Here is a 13,765-nt window from a genome sequence, read left to right on the forward strand (position 1 = left end):
GCTTGTACCGGTTTAAAAATTAGTCTATGTTACTAGTAAACAATGTAGCTTTCCAACAGTGAAATATTTTTTCAAATCGGTTCAGTAATTTTGGAGCCTTTAGGGTAAATAAAACAAACACAAAAAAAGGGTTTCCTCCTTATTATATTGGTAAAAATATAGATTTTGAGCGACCGTTATAGTATGTGGCCTATTTCTTAACTCTAGTTACTCACAATTTACGTTTAGTTCTGCCTACCCTACCTGATGTAACCCAGACGTATATTACAATAAGTAATTGAGGCGCAATATCGCACGAAATAAGGATCGACGCTTGCGCAGCCGTCAAACTATGCGTGAAATGTTTAAACTAATACAATTGGTGGCAATTACTCCTGTAGTTAAGTACTTGTTCCTTTTTCCAAGGGACCAGCTTCCTGCGTCTGGATAAAAACCTATCCTCCGAGCCTTTTTCCCAACTATGTTGGGGTCGGCTTCCAGTCTAACCGGATGTAGCTGAGTACCAGTGCTTTACAAGGAGCGACTGCCCTATCTGACCTCCCCAGCCCAGTTACCCGGGCAACCTGGTTAAGAAGTAGCCAAATAGCCTTCTGCGATAAATGGGCTTTTTAACGAATTTTTCAAATCGGTCTCGTGATTCCTGGGATTAGCTCGTTCATCATCTTACAGACCTCCTTCTTTATTAGGAGTCAGCGCAGCATGTTGTTTTCTTCCACACTCTTCTGAAAAAAACTATATATCTAAAGGTACGTAATATCTAGCAACCCCGAATAGTTTCGAGAAATATTACAATACTGCATACGAATGTTCGACTCGTGCGCACGTATATAAGCGGCGTGCTACCAGCGTAAGGCATCAGTCTCACTGTTCAGTTGAGAGGATACACATACAGACGACATGTACGGAAAACTGGTGAGTTCAGATATTTTTATATAGTTTAAAGTGTAGTTGAGGGTTTTGAGAGAATTGGAAGTGTGATAAATATCTACCCCCTTTGCAAGGCGCAGACGGTTAAAAAGTTGATAGATTGTCTATCTGACAGATTTTGCATTGAAACCAAAATGTATACCTGTCTAAAATTGTTATTATATTTTTTTATATAATTAGAAGCTTGCCTTAGTTTATTTTTGCTGATCAATATTTGAAATTTCATTGAAATGATTAATCGTAAAATGCGTACAAAATATCCCAGAAGTCGTTATGGAAACCAAGATTTGGCTGAGGCTATTTAAAAATATAGAACCTGACTTAAAAGTTCTGTAAGTTAAGATAAATCTGGAAATGTTCCAAACCATTATAATGTGTTGAAAACGATACTGAAATAAGTCAATTGACATCGTCACTGACGACTTTCAGACATTACATTTCAACTTTAAAAACTGACTCACAAAGAGTACTTAATTCATTTAGTAGATTTCACGTAAAAGAGGTACAAACAGACTTTTGTTTTACATTCATAGAATCTTTCGCATTTCAATATTAGTAGGCTTAAACCTGAAAAATAATTTCATTAAAATTTTTTACAATAAAACGCTACTCGCTCCGCTCCCATCTAAACCCAGCCTTACCTCATTTCTGACAATACAATCAACTGTCAGCATTACCTACTCTTTATATAAAGACAAATTATTGTCCAAACCGTGATTGATTTGTGAATAGACTCATGCATAAATGATCAGCTATTCAAAATGTTGAGCCGATCAGAAGCTCGAGTCTGATATGTCGTCTGACCTGTTTTGGGTGGCAGATGAAAATTCTTGTGTCTGACAAGTGGTATTTAAAAGATGTTTACCCTTAAGGTAAAGATTTATTTATTGAGAGCAAGTTAAAAATGGTTATGTTAATGATTAAGGTTAAGTTAAGAAAGTGTTTTAAAAAAAAGTTAAAACATTAATACCAAGTTATCCTTATTAAAGTAGTCATAATAAAATAAATGCGAAAGCAGCTCTGTCTGTCTGTCAAGCATTCACACTAAAACTACTTGACTGATTTAAATATGTAAGTATAATTTAGCCCGAGAAAGATCAAAGCTTACTTACTTTTTATCCTCGTGTGGGAAAAATCGACCCGTCAGTGTCTGAAATATAATTGTAGGTACTGAATTTAAAACTAGCTCTACCAGCGGTTTCACCCGCCTCCTGAAGGAACTACCTACTCCCATTACTCGAATAAAAAGTCCGACTGGGGAAACGCACCCTAAATGTTATTCTGATGAGTAAACTATGCTGCCACATCTATTACCACCAAGCTAAATCAAAACCTTATAACGGTCGCCGGAAGACGCTGGATGCAGGTCGCCTCCAACAGGTATCTGTGGAGATCTAAGGGGGAGGCCTATGTTCGGCAGTGGACGTCCTATGGCTGAGATGATGATGATGATGATGTAATCAAAATCCAGTTAATAGTTTAAGAGTGAAAAACTTCCATATGTACATATGTACAAAAGTTCAGTTTCTAATATTAATAGAAAAGCTATGGAATTCAAACTCCGCACATAATCTAATGAAGATATTAAAATAACAATGTCTAATTACAATTATCATAATCTCAACACATGGGTTTAAGTAGTATGTGTGTCAACATGACAAGAACAGGTGTAAATATGCATGATATTAGTTACTAGTTGCCCCGCGGGTTTACTTGCCCTTGCCTCTTAGATCGCCTACGGTGTGAATTCGTTTTTAATAAGCATTAATTATGTCTAATTTGTAGTCTATAAGTAGGTACATACTTAATCACTACATAGTATAAAACAAAGTCGCTTTTTCTGTCCCTGTGTCCCTTTGTACGCTTAAATCTTCAAAACTACGCAACGGATTTTGATGCGGTTTTCAATAGATAGAGTGATTAAAGAGAAAGGTTTATATGTATAATAACGTACATTAAATAGTGGGGAAATACTCTAATCCCGTGCGAAGCCGGAGAGGGACACTAGTAATATACAAATCTGAAGAGCTTATATATGTTTGAAAACAATATCTCAGGAACTATTAGGTAGTCCGATTTGAATAATTACTGAAGTGTTAGATATAGCCTATTTACCCAGGAAGGTTTTAACTCCTTCTAGCTTTATAAGCTTAGTTATAAGCTTTTTCACGTAAAACGGAAGAAATGTTTTTTTTTTTTCAAGAATACTTAATTGCCATATAAGAAACTCGCTGATGTGCTAATCGATCCCGTAGTTTCAGAGATATGTGTAGTCAAACAGACAAACAGCCTATTCAGCTTTATTACTGTTTTAAAATCAGTGTTATGAATTATGCATGAATTCAATATCAATCATAATTTATCTGGTAATTTGTCGATTGATATAATTAGAGGTTGCTATGAGGTATCTAATTACAATATGTTATGTATGTATAAAGAGCAATTAGTAGGTATATTAATATCTACCTATTTCTTATACATAGTTGACATGTACTTATCATCATCCTCATCCTCCTTACTTATCATATCTTTAATATATGCTACATATATTTATAGTATAGTAGCTGTTTTCCCGCGGTTTCACCCGCATCCAGCAGGAACTACTGCTCATACCCGGATGAAAATAGCTTATGTTACTCGGGAAGAGTGTAGCTTTCCAACATAAAGGAATTTTTCAAAACAGTTCAGTAGTGTCGGAGCCTTTAAAAACTATATAAAAATATGTTTCCTCTTTATTATAGTAGTATAGACATAGACATGAAATTACATTATCAGAACTATAAATTCATAATTACGTAATAGATACCTGTTACTGTTACAGCCTTTTTATCGTCCCACTGCTGGGCACAGGCCTCCTGTCACACGGAAAAGGATTGAGCATTAATCACCACGCTTGCTCAATGCGGGTTGGTGATTTCAGACTATATAGTCCAGGTTTCCTCAAGATGTTTTCCTTCACCTTTTTATCAGCCATTGTGGTGTCTAAGATATACATAGAAAGTACGTGAAACCAACATGCAAAATTCTTAGAAATCACTAACTAATCAGTTCTGACATCAAAATACTAAATTCGAAATCCGAACCCAAAATGTCTATGACACTCGACCATAAACAATATTCAAAATGGCCGAAACGATGCAATCTACACAGTAATGTCATTGCATTTGAATATATCGGCTGCATTGTTGCATAATTGCATTGTTGTACTGACTAATCGGTTTTGGTGACACCCACTGACATTCTGAGGTGAGAATTTCGGATTTATGCAAGTATTTTGGGTGTTTATAATGTCACAAAGGTAGACTTTAATTAATTTATTTATTTATTTACAAATTTTTGTACACACATATAATAAAGAAAGAAGACAGGAAAGAAAGAATTTACAAAGGTACCTAATGTTTATTTCTAAAGAAATCTCTAATTTACCTATAATAAAGCGCAAGTTTTTCAGTTAAATAATTGAAATTGTTATGAATTTTTTTTTATTGAATTAAACCAATTCAACAAAGTTAATTTTACATTTAATGTTTTCTATGCTTTAATTTGTTGATCAAATCATGTAATAATGTGTAATTAAAATCCTACAAAATGTCTTCAATCTATTTTATATACTTCTCTATTTACATGCTAACTGCAACTTCTAAGTAAAAGTCAATTAATTTCTTAAATGCTTGTTAAAAACATTTTTTATTTCAGACGACTAAACTTCATAACAATTAAAACTTTCTCTATTAGACTCTAACGTAATTAAAAAACGCAGACCCAGAAAAACACATTTGTCACGCACAAGAATCGTATATCACACGCAACAATTAACATTTAGAAACTAGACCAAAAATACAATAACAATAAAACATAAAAAAGTTCCAGTTCAAATCTTCCGGCTCCATCATCAGATCAGTTCGACAGTACCATATTATCGTATTGTCATCAGAACTACATACAGCTGTCAATTTCATGACGCTATGATCCTTGGAAGATGGTTAAGTTAGTTCCCTTAGATTCTATTATATCGGGTGTGTCGTTCACAATCACATTAAATGAAATGCATTAATATACTGGCTAATATATGCCGATTAACACAAAGAAAAATACGTAAAAATAAAAAATATGCGAAAATTAGAACACCGTTTAAAAGTCAGTCATTACAAACAACTGAAATTCTCCCTTGAAAACTGACAGCTGTCAACTGATCAAAACATTCGATATTTCTAACTTTATCTCTGCTTTACACACGATGTTGTAAATTATAAAAAAAAACGAAACATGACTCCTGTGGTTAAACCACTGAATGGATTAGGTTATTTTGTTAACAATTCGCCATAGAATATCATAAAGTATATGCGATAGGATTTAATGTGATTGTGAACGACACACCCTGCATAGCTACATACAGGTCAACTTTACAAAAGCATGTTAGTATCTAATAACAATTTAAAAAGTAATTTAAAACAGCAATAATTGCCTATCGTGTCATATGCACGTTAAAAATTAATTGCATTTGCTATTGCAACGTTGCAATGTTACCTAAATCATTGTGTTGCAGTTACGCCCTGGTTCATGCGATAGGTACGCTTAAATTGGTAATAGATTTAATAAGGGGAGTTGTAATATCTAAGTTAATTAAGTAAGGTCATTGACTTTTGGTCCCATTGCTGGGCAAAGATACTCTATCTATCTATACTAATATTATAAAGAGGCAAATTTTGTAAGTTTGTTTGTAATGGATACACTCAAAAACTACTGTACCGATTTTAAAAATTCTTTCACCATTAGAAAGGTTTTTTATCTGCGAGTAACATAGGCTATATTTTATCCCGGTGCGGGCAGTAGTTCCCACAGAACGCGGGTGAAAATAAAAAAATATAAGTACAACAGTGTCGTACATACACCTATACGTACTGAACGATATGGGTTGTTAGAAACAATTAAAAATTCAGTAGTTTTCTCATTTTAGTGTGAGGTTGTAAATTGACACAAATTCGTGCATCATTTCATTTCTGCTTGAGTATACAATATTATAAAGCTAAAAGATTTATTTTTTATAGTTAATATCAGATTATATAAAGAAAATGTTTTCAGTATTAAGTAGTTAATTTACCGAAGCATTCTGTCGAATAATTATAACTGATTACGTCCATAAATTAGCATAAAACCTCCCAACTGCACGTTACCACATTTGCTCAACAGATGGCGTTGATCCAAATGTGCGAAAACCTGCATCGCGCTATGGTTTCGTTACAAGAGTTCAATAAGGCAAACTTAATAAAAAGTGGCTTGAAATAGTTTATAAGGAGGTAGATATTGCAGCATATTGACTGGTCTAATAAATAACTAATTTTTGTAATAACCCCATTGGGTAATGGGGTTATAATGAAACTCAAAATATTTATTTGCTTTGTTAAGGTTTGTATGATAGGTGTAGGTCTGTAGTGCGTCGGAAATGTTTGCGGAAAATCGAACCGATGACTTTGACGCCTTCATAAGAAAATAAAACGGCATCAATAATAAATAGGATTCGGGCTAATAACAACAGAATCCTAAAAACAGTGGCGGAGAATCTGTACTGTCCTAACTTTAGGCATTTTGTAAAGTTGGTACCTACTGAGGATAGCGTGAGGGTAAATTTGTGTTGTGTAATTATGTTTATCTACTAACAATAATTATAAGTTGTGTTTTTACTAACAAAATGGACTGTATATTGTCTGAAAAATAAAGATTCGCTAGAAACTAGCATTTAATCTTCCAACTGCACGTTACCATATTTGCTCAACAGATGGCGTTGAACCAAATGTGCGAAACCTGCATCGCGCTATGGTTTCGTTACAAGAGTTCAATAAGGCAAACTTAGTAAAAGGGACTTTGTATGTCATTCAAATACATAATATATTGTCTATCATTAGAACTAATAAGGAAACAATTAATTTTTGAAATAACCCCATGGGCGCTATGGGGTTATAATCAAACTCAAAATATTTATTTGTTTTGTTAAGGTTTATATGATAGGTTTTTCTCTGATGCGACATATTATGACATTTATTAGACATTTATGTTAATATTTAAACAACAATTATTACTTTATTATTTGTTAAATTTGAATTTCAAGTAGGTATGTATTTATTACATATTCTTCATTTTTTTTAAATTTATTATTGAAGGTATTCCATCTTCGAGCCGATGAATTTCGAATGTTATGTACGCCATTATTGTCACATAAATTAAAAAAAAACTAGTTTAAGTTATCGAAATAATGTTAAATGGTGTTGATGTAGCAGTACTTTTTAAATAAATAAAAAATAAAATAGGTGTTCAATTGAAGCTATAACTATGCCACGGAGTCAGAAATGTTCGTAAACTACCATTAAATTTTCCAACGGCACGTTACCACATTTGCTCAACAGATGGCGTTGATCCGAATGTGCGAAACTTGCATCGCGCTATGGTTTCGTTACAAGAGTTCAATAAGGCAAACTTAGTAAAAGGGGCTTGTATCTCATTCAAATATTATCATTAGATTTAATCGAAAAAAACCTAATTTTTGAAATAACCCCATGGGCGCTATGGGGTTATAATCAAACTCAAAATATTTATTTGCTTGTTAAGGTTTCCATGACAGGTTACAAAGCCATATCTGTACCACGGAGTAAGCAAAGATGTCATTATTACCGATGTGTACACCTATAATAGGCATAGCAAACTAGAATTTTATACAACTTGTTTTTTATTAGATTCAAATTAGATTAATGCAGTTAGGTCAAGAGCCTTCTTCAGCGTAAAAAAGTGATACAAGATTACTTAAATCTAGTACCTATAGTTTGAATTGAATTTTAAGGTTAAATTGAAGACTAAAACATCTTTCAATCCCGACGTGCTAGTGTAACTTTATGTTCTGGACTTAGATTACGTATCAAATATTCTACAAGAAATTTCATATTTCGCCTTTGTGTCAAAAATGCTGTTGACCATTTTTTACTCTTGGGAAAATAAATATTTTTTTTATTTATAAAAAAGCTTCCATGATAAAAAAACGTTGCTCATATAATTCCTCTTGTCCTCAGTTCTTCATCTTCGCGCTGGTGGCGGCAGCCCTCGCCCGGGAGTATCCCGCCGGCGTGCATCCCGCCGTTTGCCCCAACTATCCCTACTGTGACGCGGAGGCTCTAGCCCGACACACCCCGGACGGCATGCCTATCCCTCAGTGGGGATACAACCCTGCTGTGGCCCCTGCTCATCACGGGTAAGAACACAAGGACTTTTTTTTAGTAATAGTTGCGGTTTTTATAATAAGAAATAAGATTAAAAGAGAGTTGATAGAATTTGACACTATTAATGAGTTTAACTGAGCTTTAAAAAAGTATCCTGTAGCCACATATTTGTGAATCAATCTATGTATATTGTCTACTTCTGCTCAAGTTTGTTTATAATGCTTTGACAAATTATGTCAACCTTCTTAGAAACTCATTTTTTTTTTTTATAAAAACACCAGATTGCATGATAGGTAGGTTCATTTTTTTTTTCTTTCGGTTTATTATATAGGTTCAGTACTCAGTTTTAGCCAGATAGACAGGCAGAGATAATTTTCCATCTATAATGTTAAGTAAGGATGAAGCTATTATTAATTAATATTTTAATAAATATTATTTTTCCAGAGCCGTCCCCGCCGCTCCGAGGTACCCCGCAGACTTCCCACCCGCGCTTTGCCCGAACTACCCCTACTGCTGGTGAAAACCCCAACACAACACTTTTCCGACACCTAAATTATGACAGCTTCAAAATATAAGACGCCATCTTGTTTGTAGAGCATTTCTATATCATCTGTGCTTATGTCAATGTCAATGTCAACCATGTTTTGGCGGTATTTTTTGGCAGAACGTTTTGGAAATGTCTACAAATAAATTGGGATAGTTTGTGAAGATATTTTAATACCCTGTTTCTGGTCTGAAATGTAAAATGGCTACTTTTGGTCGCCATTTTTTTACTGTAAGCTTTTTAGTAATAATTGGGTATTTTTTGCAATAATTTCTAACAGAAGCACTGCCATAGTATTGTAAAAAATAAAATAAAATGTAAATAGACGCATCCATCTTGTTTTTGTAAGAAAATGCTTGTTTGCATTTGTAATTATATTTTTTGTAAAAAAATCGTGTAAAAAATAATGTAAATAAAAATATATTTGTGTATTTTTTTGTTTTTTTAATATTGAGCCTTTTAAAAACAATTTTGTAGGACAGATAATCGGGCCAATTTTTTGTGGGACTGCCTGACAGGGATTCTTTCCGACCTGTAGGACGTGTCTGTTGAACTATTGCTGTCATGTGTTCTATTTTCCTCCTACAAACAGTCGGTCACCGATTTATCGGACATGGGTAGACAGCCTTACGTATCTAGACCAGCGGTTCCCAAATGGTGTTCCGCGGAACCCTAAGGTTCCGTGACAGGCCCTCAGGGGTTCCGCGGAAAATTCAAGAATTCCATATAGTAAATCGTTTCACTTTAGGCGATATTAAAATATTATTCATTTTCAATTCAATTGTTTTAAAATATTGCATTCCAAAATTCCATTTAGGCGACATGTAGGTGAGTAGGAGACTCGCGAGTGTAAGTACGAATTGCGACAAGTGGCGGGGGACGGCCACGGCATCAGATAATTTGATTGTGTTTTTTTGCAAATTGTAGATTAACTCAATACCTCCAGGTCTTCGGCAATCGGCAAAAGAAGGTAGCAAGTCGGCCAAAAATCACCGCGTTTTTTGGGCTTATTTCATCTCCAGGATTATACGTTTTCGTACATTTGACAGGACGTGACATGACACGGTATACGAGTATGTTCAGTGGCTATTTTTACCATGGATCAAAGTGTGACATTATTTCCAATTTTTGCCCCTCCAAACTAAGAAAATTTCGCGCTCTTCCGTCGAGGTTTTTTTATTCATTTTTCCTTTGATTTATATGTTTATTTTTATTTCTCTGGTTCAGAAAAAGCAATACCGCTTTCTTTGCTAGATGCTTCTTATTCATTTGCATTTGCTTTTTTGTGTGGATATTATACTTTTTGAGACCTTATTAATTTACAGTGGTTTTATTTATTTTGTGTAGGTACTCAAAACTAAAAAAAAATCGCGCTCGCTTCGCTCGCGATACCGGCTGCCGCTGAATGTCTTTCAATAATAGCGGGTGCTTGGAAAAAAAATCGCGCTCGCTCGCCTCGCACCTGTACAATACCCAAACTATTTGTTTTCGCGTTTACTTTGTCAGTCTTCAAACTGAAAACTATTTACATAAAGTCAAGGACGGCTAAATTGTTTTCTGACCCGTGCGGCAGATAGCCGTGCTACACCTGAGTATACTGAGTAGGTATGTCTCTAACCATGTAACCATTTGGTGCGCTACCACACACCACGAGCCGTACCTAAGTGTATTTATGTCTTTAGTTTACTTCTTACTTAAGCTAGGGTTCCGCCGAAAAATGGTGAAACGAAAAGGGTTCCGAAGCCAAAAGAATTCGGGAACCGCTGATCTAGACTACCTGGAAGCTTACAAACGTGATAAGGTACAGTCTCCAGGAAGCTCTAGGGTTGTGGAGATGGATTAAGTAGATCTTTGCCCAGCAGTATGACAGGCTTAGAAAAAAATACCTTTGTAAATTACCACCCCTTGCATAGCAATAGCAGTCGAGGCTAATTTCTTACATTCTTCGACTTCCCAAAAGGGAGATTCTCAATTCGACCGCGTACCATATATTTTTAAACATTTATTTTTGTCATAAATCAATCTTAATTGTAAAACAATGTCTTAAAAGCGATTTATAGCATTTTTAAAAGTCGACTTTTCACGATAATTTATCTCAATCAGTTTGACATGCGTGAAATAAAATAAATAAAAATGTTTTGTACCAGGAAGCTGCGCTCAATCAGATTTATACTTTTAAAATAAAATTAATGTAGTGACATTTTGAATAACTGTTTTATTCAGAAAGAGGCCAGGAAATATTATTTATTTCTTCCTTACCAATGAATACCAATATAATAAAGATGTTTGTTTGTAACTAAAGGGTGCAAAACTGGGACCGATTTTTATCAGAATACAAGCAGCTAGTAGATTATAAAAGTAACTAGCTTCTGCCAGCGGTTTCACCCGCATCTGCATGAACCCGAAAAAGTAGCCTATAGCCTTCCTCGATAAATGGGCTATCTAACACCGAAAGAATTGTTCAAATCGGAAAAGTAGTTCCTGAGATTAGCGCGTTCAAACAAACAAACTCTTCAGCTTTATAATATGTATTAGTATAGATTAACTGGAAAAGGCGAAAACTATGTTAATTTATCAACAGCTATAGGTTATATCAAAACACTTGATTATTATTTGGAAAAGGTTTCGTTATGACATTATCGCATTGATAAAAGTTTATTAAATTATTTATTAACTAGCTTTCGCCAGCAGTTTCACCCACGTCGTGTGGGAACTACTGTACCGTACCAGGATAAAATATAGCCTATGTCAACCGCCCAACTAGCAAAATTCTCCTATAGCAATTGACTAATAAGATTACACGCCTTATAGAAATCTAGTAGACGCATTAACTTAGGCCACTGATCCTGCTAAAGCATCTTTTAAGATGATTTGCACTACAAGTACTTTCGACCGTATAGTTTAGTTTTATAAATGTCAATAGGATTATTTTACACGACTCTTACTAGAGCAGTCAGTCAGGATCAGTCTTATAAATGCAAGTTATAAAAGTTATTAGCAAAGTGTGACTTTTGATCCGATAATCGCATTTAGTAAGATTGTTTTATCTTGTTAACGTCTTGTTTCATTCTTCTATAAGACATGCACTTCCTATAAATGCCACAGATAAAGCTGCTAGAGGTAAAGATATTATAGAACAATTTTATCTTAGTCGTGACCCTTAACGGATTCTTAGCAGCAAGCTAGCATAGCCTCTGATTTTTATAAGTAAGGAACCTTGAAACTTAAATATGGTGGCGTAGGTATGTCATGTAAGCGTCTTAACTTAGATTAAAAAGTCATATAAAGGTTCTGATAAATGCAATGTAATGGCGCCCTATGTAGGACAGGTATTTATTAATTTATTACTGAATTAACAAATAATGAAAATGTTAAATTTTGAAGGCGTATGAAGATATGTTTATTATCGTCTAACATTTAATCAATAAAATTATTTTCGCAAGTTGTGTAGGCACTCTTTACGAAACAGGCACACGACAAATGTTACATAATGACAAACCTTATTAAAATGTGACTTTACTTATATTTTGAAAATAAAAGAGGATTCAATGTCATGCACAAGCACAGTACAATGAATTAACGAAAAAAGAACGAATGATCGACTGAATGAATCAACTAATGATATTACGCTGATCACTGTAGGACCAATTACTCTAGTAGCGGCACGCGCCAGATCATAAAAGGACCAATCGCTCTTTTTGGATGCATTTACCGGATTTTTATAGGTCAAATATGTTTTGTTAAAGCACTTGATAAGGTAATTATAAAATCAAATAGCACTTTACCGGATTATAACAAAGCGACTATAGGGCGAAATAGTCCAATAAACTGCGCCCAAATGCGGCTATATTATCGTTTACAGGATTTCTATAGGATTAAAAAATACGTGCTCCTAGGATAATTACAGGGCTACATTTTGCTACTTTTTTTTTTTTTATTTTTTTTTTTTATTTTTTTATTTTATTTATCTTATATCACAAAGGTAGCCATCTTATATGCTAAGCCCCACAAAACCGTTGTAATGGTTTGACTGTGGGGTCAGTGAGTATCTTTAAGAACAATTAAATTTGCTTATAACTAAATACTATACAGATAATGACAAAGAACTTGCAATTACAAATATAAAACTTAAATAATATCTAAATAATATAATTTTAATTTACGCTTGAATTTTTTTATATTAGTTTCACTCCTTATGTCTGCCGGCAGACTATTCAATAGATAAGGTATTCTCTTTTTTAATGTTCTGTCACCAAAGTAGTTGGTGACTCTGGGTACATTAAATCTACCAGCAGCCATAGATCGTGTATTATGGTTGTTCTTTACATAAGTTAAGTTATGCTCTTGGATACAGTGGTGGTTAACTAATAAAAGATATCTATGTTTCAGGGTAATCGGTAAAATTTTGCATATTTTAAATAATTTTCTATAGTCTCCTTTACAGCTGCTTTTAGTTTTTTTAGTAACAAGTAGTTTTAAAAATCTGATTTGGAGGGCTTCCAATTTATCTAAGTTAGTTTTGAATGTTAACCCATAGCTGTCAAGAGCATAGCTCATAATAGAATCAACTAATGACATATAAATACATCTTAAAATATTAATAGGAACTTTAAAGCTTAGGTGGTACATTTTACTCAATAATATTCTTAGTTTATTAGAAATGTAGTCTACATGTTGTGACCAGGAAAATTTATCATTTATTCTCGCGCCCAGGTAAGTAACACAATTAACTCTTTCAATAGGTTTACATTTACAGTCCAGTAAGTTATTATGGTGACATGTATAATCATGGGTAAATAAGGGTGGAGTCACACTATTAGATTGCAAATATGGTGAATGAATTAACATTAGTTTAGTTTTACTGGCATTTAATATAATGCCATTGTCATGCGACCATTTAACAACAGCGTCTATATCTTGTTGAACTAACTGACAGATATCGTCTATGTTAGCTCCAGAGCGAAGTATGCACAGGTCATCTGCGAACATATATGCAGAACAATGCTGCAGCACATGGCACAGGCTGTTCACGTGCATAAGGTAACAAATTGGGCCACATCCAGAGCCCTGCGCCACCCCGCTCCGCACC

At 34.3% G+C, this 13,765-nt stretch overlaps 1 protein-coding gene across 1 annotated transcript; it reads left to right on the forward strand.

Moving 5' to 3' along the window:
- The first annotated feature begins 781 nt into the window (after nt 1–781).
- LOC110373770 (cuticle protein 1) lies at nt 782–9,097 on the forward strand. The gene is made up of 3 exons (XM_021331117.3): nt 782–912; nt 7,986–8,164; nt 8,577–9,097. Exons 1-3 carry the CDS (start codon nt 898–900, stop codon nt 8,650–8,652), a joined length of 270 nt encoding a protein of 89 aa, XP_021186792.1. The 5' UTR covers nt 782–897; the 3' UTR covers nt 8,653–9,097.
- The last annotated feature ends 4,668 nt before the right edge of the window (nt 9,098–13,765 follow it).

The sequence above is a fragment of the Helicoverpa armigera genome, chromosome 27 (genome assembly GCF_030705265.1).
Source record: "Helicoverpa armigera isolate CAAS_96S chromosome 27, ASM3070526v1, whole genome shotgun sequence".
Lineage (NCBI taxonomy): Eukaryota > Metazoa > Arthropoda > Insecta > Lepidoptera > Noctuidae > Helicoverpa > Helicoverpa armigera.